The sequence below is a fragment of the Nilaparvata lugens genome, chromosome 7 (assembly GCF_014356525.2).
Source record: "Nilaparvata lugens isolate BPH chromosome 7, ASM1435652v1, whole genome shotgun sequence".
Classification (NCBI taxonomy): Eukaryota; Metazoa; Arthropoda; class Insecta; order Hemiptera; family Delphacidae; genus Nilaparvata; species Nilaparvata lugens.
In genome coordinates this window covers 63,007,932-63,022,165 of record NC_052510.1, presented here as the reverse complement: position 1 = coordinate 63,022,165, position 14,234 = coordinate 63,007,932, and the positions used below count along the sequence as shown (strand labels likewise).

The window sequence follows — 14,234 nt, the reverse complement described above, 5'->3', positions numbered from 1 at the left end:
CTACGCAGGGAAAACATTTTCTTCAAATTAAAAAAATCTGATACTACATGTATTGATTTAAACCTAGCTTCCAGTTAAGAAAGGTACAGAAAACTCTATAGATCATAAACTCTGAATACTGAGATTGAAAACTCTTATAAAATATAGCAGCTGTATACAGCTCTGTAGCTTATACAGTAATAGGTCGCACATGGACCTTATTCTAATAATAACAAATTGATACAGCATTGATTTGATTTAGAGCTTTTGACATCCATGTCCTCCAATCATCAATAATTCATGTTTCCAATCAATAATCAATCTTTACTAATCAATAATATCACTTTTCCAATCAATTATCCATTATTTTCAACCAATTCTTCAGGGTTTTCAATCTATTTTCCAAGATATTTGACCAATTATTACATATTTAAAATTTTAAAATCATTAATGTTCTCTTAACGAATATCTTTTCCAATCAAAAACCTGTTTTCAATCATCTTTCCATGTCATTTTCATAATTCAACACAATATCTTTCCATTATTCTCAGTTGTATCTATTGTAATCAATGTATTTTTTGGAAGAATGAATTCCCTTTAAATTTCAATTTCTTTTGACCAATATATTGATCATTTTAAAAACATCCCTGTTATCTAATCAAATATCTATATTTTCTTTTCATTTTCCTGTATAGGGCTACTTGTAATAAAAATATAAATAAAAATCTCAGTACCCTTTTTTGAATTAATTTATCACAAAATATTTCAACATTAATTAATTCAAAAAAAGCGTACTGAGATTTTAATTTTCATTTCTATCTATATTTTCCTATCAAAAATACATGTCTTCGAATCAATCACCCATCTATTTCAAACAAAAAACAATTATTAATAAACTAGCCGTCAGGCTCGCTTCGCTCGCCATATCCGTCTAGCCAGGGGGCTCCGCCCCCTGGACCCCCGACTGGATCGTCCAAGAATGAGATCAGCAGGCTCGCTTCGCTCGCCTGCATTTTTATCATATGTTAGGACAATCCAGTCGGGGAACCAGACTAAACGTCTGGTTAAACGGATATGGCAAGCGAAGCGAGCCTGACGGCTAGAAATATATTATTCCCAGGATTGAAGTAGCAGTGCCCAATCAATTTTTCCGCGATAAATGCATTCAAATCTTCAACTTGGTGCCAACCTAACAAAGTCAACTCAACTTAATGCCAACCTGACAAAATTATTAATTTAGTTGCCAGTTAACAACTGTTTCGAAGAGGTACTCTATCTAGATTATAGTTCCATAGTAACATATGATATGGAAATTTCAATTATAATTAAGAGATTGGGAGAAGAAGAATATACATGCTAAAAGACGAACTTTAAACCCTTAAAAACAACCCTTAGAGTTAAAATATTGCCAAAAGATTTCTTAGTGCGCCTCTAAAGGGCCAACTGAACATACCTACCAAATTTGAACGTTTTTTGGTCAGGTAGATTTTTAGTTATGCGAGTGAGTGAGTGAGTGAGTGAGTGAGTCATTCAGTCAGTGAGTGAGTGCCATTTCGCTTTTATATATATAGATTTTGACGGTTCCATGTCTTTTGGCCATGTGATTAGACTGTTCTCAAATACCTATATTTTCCAAACGACTATCCATCTCTTCATAACAATTATTGCATGTGTTTTGACCTTTTTCAAATACATATATTTTCCACTTGAAGTTTACACAAGATCAATAATTTTCCATTAATTCCGGACAATTATTGCATGACTTTGGAGCGTTTTTGACCCGTTTTCAGACCTCCTCACCGCACCTAATCTCGGACGTAGAGACGCGTATCTTTGCCCACCACACGGCCGCACTCAAGAAGCCATTCCTCGACGTACTCAAGACCAACTACGGCACAGACATCCAGAAGGTGGACTTCAGTCAGGTCTCAAAAGCCATCAAAGTTATGAACGACTGGGCAGAGGGAGTCACGCATGGACACATCAAGGATCTCATCTCCGAAGGTATTAATTAAATTAATAATATTCAAAATTAAATATAGTCACATTCACCTTAAAACATCAGTGCAAATGATAAGACCACGGGTTGCCGATTCTCTGTTACCAACGCCTTCTATATCATATAGCTGTGATTCGAGCTATTCCGGTATATCTGATGTAGTATCAATTCTTGATTCTTGTTAAAAATTATTAACTTCATCTAAAACTAGCAAGTAACCCGTGCTATGCAAGTGTCTAACTTGACAAACTGAAAACTTGACCTACTGAAATCTTGAAAATTTAAAATAAGGCCTGTAACCATCCCCGACAAATTAAGATTCGATATGCAAAATTTCAAGTTAATAAGTTGAGTAGTTGAGACGTGATGATGCGTCATTCATGAATTTCCTATCCCGTACGTGTGTATAAGCAAATTCTTCTTTTTATCATTATTATCAGGAGATATATTTTTTTTCGCCAAGAAAATAATTACATTTTCTTATAATTCAAGTATAAATTTTCATAGTATTGAGATATTTGGCTGTTTTATGAACATGTCCAATTTTCATTCTTAGTATGAATTATTTATAAGTTAAGAGAAATTTTACCTGAAATTTTACCTTTCAGCATGATTCTATCTTTTGATCATTTATTTATTTTATCATTTAGAATTACACAACTTACATAATTTCACCTGAATCATTTAACAATTATTTGAATATATTCTCAGGTGACACAGACAAGAACGCAGTAATGCTTCTGCTGAATGTAATCTTCTTCAACGGTCTGTGGAAATTGCCGTTCGCCGAAAACGAGACGAAAATCGAGCCGTTCTACCTGAACGACAGGCAATACGTTAACGCGGCCATGATGAAGGCCCAACACTCCCTCGACTATGTCGAGTCATTCGACTTCAACATTCAGATTGTGCGCCTGCCTTACAGGGTAAGTAACATAACCTCAAACTTTGTATATAGCCTACTCTATTCACATGATTTGATTTCAAAAACCAGTTAAATTTCAATTAAATTTTACAATATGTTTTTATTTTCAAGACTAATTTAATAATAATTAAAATTTTGTGATGATTACAGGACGGCACATTCGCAATGTACATAATTTTGCCGAGGAGTCGGTCAGGCATCAACGATCTGATCGCCAACACGACTCCCGAACGCGTACACACACTCATGCGCGGCATGACTCCTACTAACGTCGAACTGTCCATTCCAAAGTTCGATTTCTCCTACTCGGTCGGACTCAAACCCGTACTCAGATCGGTAAGTACATTCACAAAGTCAACTAAACAAAACTAAAAATGTGAATCAATCACTTCTTCCTCTTCTTCTTCTTCTACTCCTTCTTCTCTTGCCCCTTCTTCTTCTACTCCTTCTTTTCTTTCCCCTTCTTCTTCTACTCCTTCTTTTCTTTCCCCTTCTTCTTCTTCTTAATCATACTACTACAATACTCCTTCTTTCTCAACAAATACTATTTCTTCTTTTAAAACTCCCTCAACTTCTACTGTTACTTCTTCATCTCCTTCTGCCTCTTTCCTCTTCTTCCTCACCTTCTTCTTTTCCTTCTTCTTCTTCCTACCCCATTGATACCCCATTGTATAGTTCATCGTTTATGTTCCAAATTTCAAGCCAATTTTTTCCAACTCAAGTCGATTACTGTCTACTACTGTCTATAATTACTGTGTTGTTGGGGTGGGTGAGAGTGTTAAGGTGCGTACAGACTTTCGCTCTGCTCCGCAACCGAACGTCACTCCAGCAGAGCGATTGATGATCGACCGGGGAGCAACAGTGGTTCGACCGGGGAACGCGAGAAGATCTAACATCTTCCGTAACGTTCATGATGGGTGCGTGGGCGGCGCGACTGTGGTTCGATGGAGGAACGAGGGCGGTACGAGGGAGGAGCGTGCTCGGTGCGGGTTGGAAGAGCGTATATGTGTACGCAGCTTAAGAACTGCACAGTATGAAAGACTACCAGCGTCACATAGCTTCACCAGAAAGTACTACTAGGACTATCGGCTTGAGTTAACAATGAAATTTGGAACAGGAACGCCCAATACCACGGGATATCTTCTTATACTGTCTTTTCTCTATGTAACTATGTTAAGGGTTGTATGGCAGAGGACCAGGAGTCCTAACTCCGCCCTAATAAAGGCAAATAATCAATCAATCAATCACTAGTTAAAGGAATGCATGTAGGCATGTATCCTGAACCGTGTGGATCTCTACTTGAACATCTCTAATCTATCAAATCTGCACTCATTTCAAAACTAAATTAATTTCAAATGCATTAAATAATTTTTCCTCCACCTACTGGCTAAAGTACTTACTTTACTCCCTGAAACCTAATACTAAAGTGTCACTTTTTCACTCTCGGTAGTAAAAAACAGAAAAACTCCCTATGGACGAAAAGTGACTCCATTTAAATAACATGGGGAGCATCTCTATTTTGAAACTTACATTGTAATAGGTTAGAAGGTCTAAGCTCAGATGAGAAAGCATAATAGAGGTGTCTGTCATTGAGTCAACTGAATTCAATACCACAACCAGAAATTTGATCAACTCTTGAAATATATGTTTGTATGATAATTATTATATTCTTAATATTAGACGATAAAAATTTATACAATTTTTAAAATATTTTATTCTATTCAAAATCCAGCCAACAAATATTTTTGATCTGCAATTCAAATCTGAACCGCGTGATCTGGAGTCAGCCATTTTTGGTAGCTGCCCAGCTGATAGAATTGTTACAACTTTTGCCGATAGATAGCGCAAATCGGCAGTGACAATCAGACGACCGGTTTTTAGGTTTTAGATTTAGGTTATGTTGTTAGGAATCATTGTCACCAATACGTAAGTTATTAGAATGATTTTATTTGCAGTTTCTATAAAAAAATGTAGATGGAGGAAAAATGTTGTGTACATCACGAGCGAAAAATACTTTTTCTCCCTCAGGAAAATTGCTGCCCTCGGCTTCGCCTCGGGCTTCAAACTTTTTCCCACAGGGAGAAAAAGTCGTACTTTTCACTCTAGATATACAAATAACTATAAAACCTACTCTAATCTATTGAATCTGCGCACTCATTCAAAGGATAATTTATATTTAAATGCTCTAAATAATTCAATCATTTTTCGTTTGCAGCTTGGAATCGAGCAAATGTTCTCAACAGCCGCTGACTTCTCCAATATGGAGGAGAACAACAGTCTGTATGTTTCCAATGTGATTCAGAAGGCTGGCATTGAAATCAACGAGAAGGGCAGTACTGCCTATGCTTCAACAGGTGAGTCAGTCGGACTAATTCTTTCAATAAACTCATCTTCAACATTTTAAAGTACATAGAAAACTTAACTGTACATTTTAAAGTACATACACTGCAAACTTTTAGAAGAAAGATATGATCATATGAACATTACCTTCAGGAGAATCAAACTGGTATTTAGGACTAAATTCAAGTTGTAACTGGAACAGTTCTCCTTCATATAAAGTTCATTTGGCAACATTCATAATATGAACATTTGATAAGCTCAAATTTTGCTCAGCCTGGTCATTGTCCAATCACTATAATCTACATCCGTTGGCGGCTCCTTCATCAGAGACATGTGGATAGCAACATAATATAAAATATTATTATTATTTTATTGATTGAATGATACAAAATTATTATGTAAAATAATTTGGGGAGGATCAACAGGCACAGCCCAATACTGTTCTTATTAATAATAAGATAATAATAAAAAACTTACAGAACTTTTCATTTAATTTCCAATTCTCATTTTTCCACATTCCTCTCTCACATTTTTTAAAAATTCAGTTCTCAATACAAAATTCCTCATTTTTTTCATACCTTCAATTTTATCCATATTTTATTTCATTCTATCTTTCAATCTCAAGTTTTCCTTCTATTTCACAGATGATTTCATAGACATTACCTATTTCAATCAATAATAACAGTAAGCTAAAAGTAAATTCGTATCGCTTTTGATGGTGGAGAGTCGAGAGTCCCTTGCTGGAAGGTTCTACCTCGCCTGAATATATTGTCATTGTCAATGAGTATTTTTCTTCAAAGCATTCAAAGCGTTCAAACTTCTGGTCCCCAATAAATAGTTCTGTGATACAATTCTCTAGTTGTGTAACAAGATTCTCGAGTAAAAAGTGGATTCGACTAGCAATCAATTTCCTTCAATCTTTCTCAAATTTATAATTTCCTCCTCTCTATTCTTTCTTCCAATTTCTAATACATTTTGAATCTTGAGTACAGCTGAAAATATGTTTGAAATTGTCCAATCTTATTCGAATGTCTAATAAAATTCCACTTTTTTTTGCATAATGTAACTTATTATCTCTCGAATTTGTTTGCAGTGGTAGAAATCCACAACAAATACGGCGGCAGCGAAGAGGATAAGGTGCGTTTCACTGCCAACCGTCCGTTCCTCTTCTTCATTGAGGAGGACAAAACACGCACCGTGCTATTCGTCGGCAAAATGACCAATCCCAGCTCAGACACGCCCCCCGCACCCGCTCTGCCGCCCTCCTTCGAAGGTAACAAGGCCGCTCAGCTCTTCAACCAAACTGTCCTACTCAACGAGATTAGATCAAACCTTAATCTAGGTCAAGGTCAAAGCCAATCAACACAATATCAAGGTCAAAACCAAGGTCAAACATATGTGCCTCCGCAATATGCAGGTCAAGGTCAATCCAATGTGCCACCTCAATAGAACAATACTCTATTCATTTATGAATACTCAAACTTTTAAAACTTCATTTATTTAGGTCAAGCCAAGTTCCATCCGATGTGACACCGCAATAGAACAATACCAAATATATTTACGAATACTTTTTTCAAATATACCGGGTAATTCAAAAAGGAATTTACAACTTTCATATAAATTCATATTAAACAAGGTACAGAGCTGGTTTTGGTGTTGTTTTAAAGGAAAACACTTCAAGTTTTGACGCGCATAGCCCGCTAGTGCCTGGTCGCGCCGCACAAGCGCTAGCGGCAGCTACGTCAAAGATGGCTGCCTTCACTGGACCTGAGCGTGCTAGCTGTTTGTTTTGGTTTGAAAAACGGCATAGTGTACCTTGATATGTTGCCAAAATTTTTGATACCATGAGGATGACCGAGAACGAAAGGGTTTCTTTATGCAAGATGGCGCACCACCACACTATCTGACTGACTTCCAGGATTCTCTTAATCACCGCTTTCCAAATCAGTGGAATGCGCCAATTGCACGGCCACCTCGTTCCCCAGACTAACACCGATGGGTTTCATAAAAGATATGGTGTACGTACCTCCTTTTCCAGCCACTCTACCTGAACTTAGAGCAAGGATTTGCGCTGCTGTTGGGCAAGTTACACCTGATACGCTAGTGCGAGTCTGGGAAGAAATCGACTATCGATGGGATGTCTGCAGGATAACCAACGGAAGTCACATAGAAAATCTTTAGTTTAAGTTAAAAAACTTGAAGTGTTTTCCTTTAAAACAACACCAAAACCAGTTCTGTACCTTGTTTAATAAGATTTATATGAATTTTCAAAGTTGTAAAGACCTTTTTGAATCACCCGGTATATATGAATATACTTACAAAACTACATTTCAAACTAAAACAACAAGCTGAATAAATCATCATAAATATGAATTTATGATTCATTCTATCTTTAATAAATGAATAAAATAATATGATTTCAAGGTTTTATGAGACCTAATAAATGAAACATCTTCAATTTTCTTGTCTTTAGTAATAACTACTATTAACGGTTATTTGAATATTTGGTAGATAGGCTATTAGATTAGATAAGCTATAGATTATTTATGAATATTCAAATTATAAAAAACGTTATTTCAAGTCAAGACGACGAGCTGAATACATCAACATAAATATGGATTTAGGATTAATTTTATTTGAAACCTTAAGATAAAGAAACAATTATTTTATAATAGGTTAGGTTAGAATCATGTCATTTAGGAAGATAAAAAGGGAGGTGAGTGTATCTTATTTTAATAGACTTGAAGAGGAATGAGAGAGAACGATGGATACAGTAGGTTACTTGGTAAGCACAATGAAGAATGAAAACAATATCGGATTTGCACTCATTACTACATCAATATTGAGACACTTCAAGTTTCATTTTGAATCATGAAATCAAGTTTTATAATGAAGTACTTCCACGCACAATTACGATTTGAATCGCTTTTTCTAATACTCAACACATTACTGATTTACTAACACTTACTCACTTTAAAGCCACTTCAAAACTAACAAAAGAATGATTTTCTTTTAAATTGAACACATGATAATGCTAATTGATGTTTGAATTTGATAAAGTACTATTAAAAAGTACAAAATTCAACTCATTTTTTTAAATTATACTAAAATGATAGCTTGGCTTTTTTGGATTTATCTCAAATATGAAGATAACTTTAGCTTGCATGCTCAGTTGCTTACATTACACCATGGCACATTCTGGTAAAATATTAAGAAAGTATTGAAAACAAAGGATATGAATATGAAAATCATTTTTCTTCCCACTCAGATACATCTTTGAAAGTCTTTGATCACCCATCACCATAACCATTGAATAATATCAGACTTCTTTTAAAATCTCCTTAATAAACTACAAGACAAATAATGTGCCATTTCTTGAATCAAACTAAATCAGTTTCGTCTCTAGGTCGATAAATCATCTAGTGAAACGCCAATAAAAAAGTTGAGAAATATTGAGAATTGACATAATATGAGAAAAAACTGGATAGTAAGGAAAGATACATTTTTACGGCTAGGATAATAATTTCATAGAATATTATTGATAAGATTAAAGTATCTTAATTATGTTGTAATTGCCATATCATTTATAGTATACTTTTGTTCCTGATATTGATTTCAATAAAGTATTATTTTAAACAGAACTGTTAATTTTATTCTTTCGAATTACCCAAGACTTTCCCATCAAAGATCGAGAGAGCAGATAAGAAGAAATGAGAAGGGGATATGTGTACTGCACTTCAACATAATATTCAATCAAGTCTTAATGCAAATACTTTATGGCTGGATTCAAAGAGAATAGTAAATGGATTTTCAATTCAACTACAATCCAATTTCTCAGACTTCTAGATAATCATACAGCACACAAGTTCATAATAGAAAATATTCCAAACAAGAGAATATAATATTTCATATCTCTGAACCAATACCAAAGGTCTGTGTCCAGTAGAATATCCCGTCATAAACTATTTGAATGGATTTATTTATTTGCCAGAGACAAAACACAATACTATTTTATTGGAATCAAACTTTAACCATATCTTAAAAAAAAAGAAGATACATCAAAAGTCTAAACATCCAAACAAATATGGATAGGCTGTCTGTCAATCATACCCTAACAATTTAAACATATTATGAAATTATGACTTCATAGAAAAAAATGTTTAAAAGACCTATAACAATGTCAAATAATAATACAGTAAACCACTTCCAAGTACATTATTGAGAGAAAAAAGGAATAAAATTAAACTAAAAAATCTAACAAAAAATAGTTACTATCGCTTTTCATAGACCATAATAATAATTCTTACTAACCAGGAATCAGATTGAACGATAACATACAAAACTCAAACTAGATAAGTTCGATGAATGGAATCAGGAGCTACATAACAAGAATATAACATTTTTTCACGACAGTTTGGAAGCCTAATACAGAATGTTTCAAAAATTAGAACACTTCTACTAATACACTGATAGAAATCCAATAGACAGCATTGAAGTCAATGCGGGATTCGAACCCAAAGCATGAATAAAATCATTGATTTGGTACATGGGTCACTACTCTAATATTATATCATATAAACTCAAAGCATGATTTCAATATAAACCACACCACTAACACAACAAAAACTAATTGTGTAGTTAAGTACTATCATTGAAATAAAAAACCTCAAATAGCACATAAGCTAATAAGATACACAAAAACATTTAATAAGTCAACGCGTGATACTAATAAATCTATACTATAATCAATTAAAGAACTGGCTTATACATGTACGGGGATATGAAAATTTATTATGTTTGACGCATCATCTGAACTACTGGACTGATTAAATTGAAATTTTGCATAAAGATTCTTAATTAACCGAGGATGGTTATAAGCCTATTTTCAATTTCTTTTAGATTTCATTGCGTCAAGTTTTCAGTTTGTTTTGAAATAGCTCCATGCTGAGCACGGGTTACCTGCTAGTCAACACTAAACTAATTGAAGCTATCAGAAATTTGATACAAAATGGGATGTGAAAAAATGATCCTGTATCATGTTAATAGAAGATAATAACGTCAAAATGGAGCAGCAACCAACAACATGAAGAAATCGTTACCAAAACGTCCAAGATAATTCAGCTTTAAAGATTTGGGTAAGGAATTAATAACTCAGAATAGACAAGGAATTTTACTTTACAGTGCATAATCAGTTACTGAGAGTCTAGAGCAACAAAAATGTTGTAAAAAAAACACTTCAAAAATCTATTTCAGCTGAAGTCAATAGGTAAAACTAATCTACAATCAATGTCCAAATTAACAAATCGGTGTATAAATTTAGCTGAAGTCAATAGGTAAAACTGAACTACAGTCAACGTCCAAATTAAAAAATCGGAGTATAAATTTCAACTCTATCAACAAACGAACTACTGAATCAACAAGCCCAATTTGTAAAAGGAAAAATCTATAATCAGCTTAATTGAATTGCACAAATCAGCAAGTGCAGGCGATATCATTCGCAGGTCATCAGGTTAAATACAAAATCAGTCAACAACAATATGAAATACTTCTTCACTCACTTTCTAGTAACGCCTCTGATAAGTTCATAGTTCAGTTCAAAAAGCATTAGAAATGCATCAAAAGTAATTTACAATACTTCTTCATAGTAGCAAATAACACCAATAAATTAGATCTGTGAATAACTAAGGAAATAGAACAGTGTGAAATCCAAAGCTAATTCTGAGTTTATCTATGGTATAAATAAAATAGGGCATTCAAGTAAAAGAAAAGTGCTTAACAATAATCGTGATTTCAAACTATACTGTGACGATAAAGAATTAATAATTGCATTGTAGTTTAATAGCATACTGTGATATAGTGCAGATCTGCAAGATAGTTATTTTGCAACACAGTATTCAATCTAGTGTTTACTACAGACAATATTTTATTTACGATTATGGATAAAAAATTGTGGATAATTCTGCAAATAGCAATTATTTGCTCGGCTCAAGTAACCAAACAGCCTGAGTTACAAGGTAAGTCGTAAATTTTGCCATAAAATTTGAATCTTGCAATCATAGAGTCTATTTTGATATTTTACAATCATAGTACATAAAATCTAATTTTAACTTTCAATTAACCAAATTATTAGAAAATATAGCAAGATAATCAAGATCAGTGTACATTAGGTCTATTTTCATCTTTCAATTAACCAAAATATTGAAAAATAAAGCCGGATGACCAATTATCTCAGACAAGTTTCGAGTATTTGAAGTTTATTGGTGTTTAAAAATATGACAAAATCATAGTAACTATGTCGTAATCACTGTGGTAAGGAGGAAGCTATTATTTCAAGGTTAAGAATGATAAATAATTACTATTTAATGATGCACTCAATAAAAAATGAATAAAGAGTATTTTCAAATTGTCTACAAAGCGAATTTTCTACAATAGAATTTTGTCAAGACCTTCTTAATAATAAATCGTTTAGAAAAAAATAAAGAACCGCTGGTTTAAGGCATATTTCCAAAGAATTTGAGAATTAAGTTTCAGTTTTGAATAACATTTTCAGTGAACCAGTAAAAAATGAATTGAGAGTATTTCCAAATCGTTATCAAAGCAAATTTTCTACAATACATTTATATTATGACCTTCTTAATAATAAATCGTTTAAGAAAAAATGAAGAACCGCTGGTTTAAGGCAAATTTCCAAAGAATTTGATAATTAAGTTTCAGTTTTGAATTAAATTTTCAGTGAACAAGTAAAAAATGAATTAAGAGTTCACAAAGAGAATTTTCTGGTTTAAGGCAGCTTCCCAAAGAATTTGAGAATTTAGTTTGAGTTTTGAATATAATTTTCAGTGAACCAGTAAAAAATGAATTAAAAGTATTTTCAACTAGTTTACAAAGCAAATTTTCTAGAATAAAATTTTATCAAGACCTTCTTTAAAATTAATTCTCTAGGAATAAATGGAGAACCGCTGGTTTAAGGCAGATTCCCAAAGAATTTGAGAATTTAGTTTCAGTTTTGAATTGAAATTTCAGTGAACCGGTAAAAAATGAATTAAAAGTATTTTCAACTAGTTTACAAAGAGAATTTTCAAGAATAAAATTTTATCAAGACCTTCTTAATAATAAATTGTCTAGGAAAAAATGAAGAACCGCTGGTTTAAGGCAGATTCCCAAAGAATTTGAGAATTTAGTTTGAGGTTTGAATTGAATTTTCAGTGAACCAGCAAACACCGCTGTTTCTACAAGGCAGTCTCCCTTCAGACCTCAACCGAAATATCTACCCAAGCGAAATTGAACGTATGTCGTTCTTCGATGCAGAAATACTGGATGTAAGTTCAATCAAAATATATTACTTAAATATAATACATAAGGTTGTCTTTCTACTGAATCAAGTGAATAAAACAATCATAAAGAGCAGTTTTGGGCTATAGTGAGGTCCACGTTATAATGGCAGTATTTGATTAACTTTGGCGTTGCTATCCTTGTCTATCATTCGACAAAGCAGATAGCGCTATCCTTTTCTAGCTCTACAACACTGCCATATATTTTTTTAACAATGTAGAAATATAATTATATGACCAAATATTTCCAATAATAATTTATTATTTAATTATTGAAAAAAAATATTTCTAAACGAATAAAATACAATAATTGATAAACAAGAATGAACAGTTATCAGAATGAAACGGTATCACCTAACTACTATAGAAGGCAGTGGCAAGTCTGTTTACCTATAGTGAGGTCTACGTTATAATGGCAGTGTTTTATTAGCAATGGTATTGCTATCCTTGTCTATCATGCAACAAAACGGATAGAGCTATCTCTTTCTCGCTTTGCTCTGTTGCCAGACCGTCTTTTAACAATGTAGAATTATTAACTAATTAATAAAATATTTAATCTCAATTATGTGAATTTGCAATTTAATTATTGAAAAATATATTTTCTAAACAAATAAAATACAATTGATTATTTGATAAACAAGAATGAACAGTTAATTATTACATAGGATATAAGGGTATCAGCTATCCTCTACATAAGGCAGTGGCAATACAGAGAATCGGTACGCTGTTCCGATATATTTCTTCACTGCCATTATAACGTGGACCTCACCATAGTTTCAATTACTTTTACTAATCGGCGCTATAGATATAATGGAACAGAAGTTGGGGCTGATTTTTTTCCATTGATATTGTAATAATTTCTTGTTTGATTCAATTTAAAAAATCTATATTATCTTCTAACTGAAACTTGTGAGGACGAGACCATATTAGGCGTTTTTAGACTAGTCGGCAGGGCAGGAAACTCGCCGATAACGTGAACTTCACTCATCATTCTGATGATACAGTATCATTCTGATGATACAGTATCATTCTGATGATACAGTATCATTCTGATGATACAGTATCATTCTGATGATACAGTATCATTCTGATGATACAGTATCATTCTGATGATACAGTATCATTCTGATGATACAGAAGTGACCTTGTGCTTCTTCATAAAGGAAGTTATCCTTCTTGAAATGTTTCCGAATATACAAGTGAAAATTTTGCTCTACTAGTTAGTAGTTGAATTGATAAGATTATTAAATGAAACGAACCGTTGAGAATAGTTTGAATTTTCAATAAATTCAATCTTCAACTATTTATTAAATAAAAACGATTTGAATTGCAGGAGGTCTGCGACAAAACCGAGGGCAACGTTGTAATATCACCGGCCAGCATCAAGTCAGTCATGGGTCTTCTACTTAACGGAGCCACTGGCAAATCGGCCGCGGAAATACAACAAACCCTGAGACTGCCCGAGAATCAGGATTCGGCCAAGGAGCAGATACAGTACGTTCACAACACATTGAAGGTGAGTGAAAATCCCAATTTATACATATTTAATAATAGCCTACATTGTAAAATTAATACTTTTTAAACTGAAATTGACCAACTTGATACAACAAAACCTGAGACTTCCCAAAAACCCAGATTCGGCCAAAGAACAGAAGATACA

At 33.4% G+C, this 14,234-nt stretch overlaps 2 protein-coding genes across 3 annotated transcripts in view; one reads left to right on the top strand and one right to left on the bottom strand.

Moving 5' to 3' along the window:
• The window catches only part of LOC111058202 (constitutive coactivator of peroxisome proliferator-activated receptor gamma), an 80,470-nt gene that overhangs the window by 28,816 nt on the left and 37,420 nt on the right, over positions 1-14,234 (bottom strand). The gene's annotated exons all lie outside the window — the stretch shown is intronic.
• Positions 1-14,234, top strand: part of LOC111058203 — a 42,854-nt gene that overhangs the window by 17,277 nt on the left and 11,343 nt on the right. The window contains exons 4-10 of the mRNA XM_039433364.1: positions 1,770-1,983; positions 2,690-2,904; positions 3,054-3,239; positions 5,119-5,257; positions 6,337-6,516; positions 12,450-12,562; positions 13,908-14,090. Of these exons, the coding sequence (XP_039289298.1) occupies positions 1,770-1,983; positions 2,690-2,904; positions 3,054-3,239; positions 5,119-5,257; positions 6,337-6,516; positions 12,450-12,562; positions 13,908-14,090 (1,230 nt within the window). The remainder of the gene's footprint in view (positions 1-1,769; positions 1,984-2,689; positions 2,905-3,053; positions 3,240-5,118; positions 5,258-6,336; positions 6,517-12,449; positions 12,563-13,907; positions 14,091-14,234) is intronic.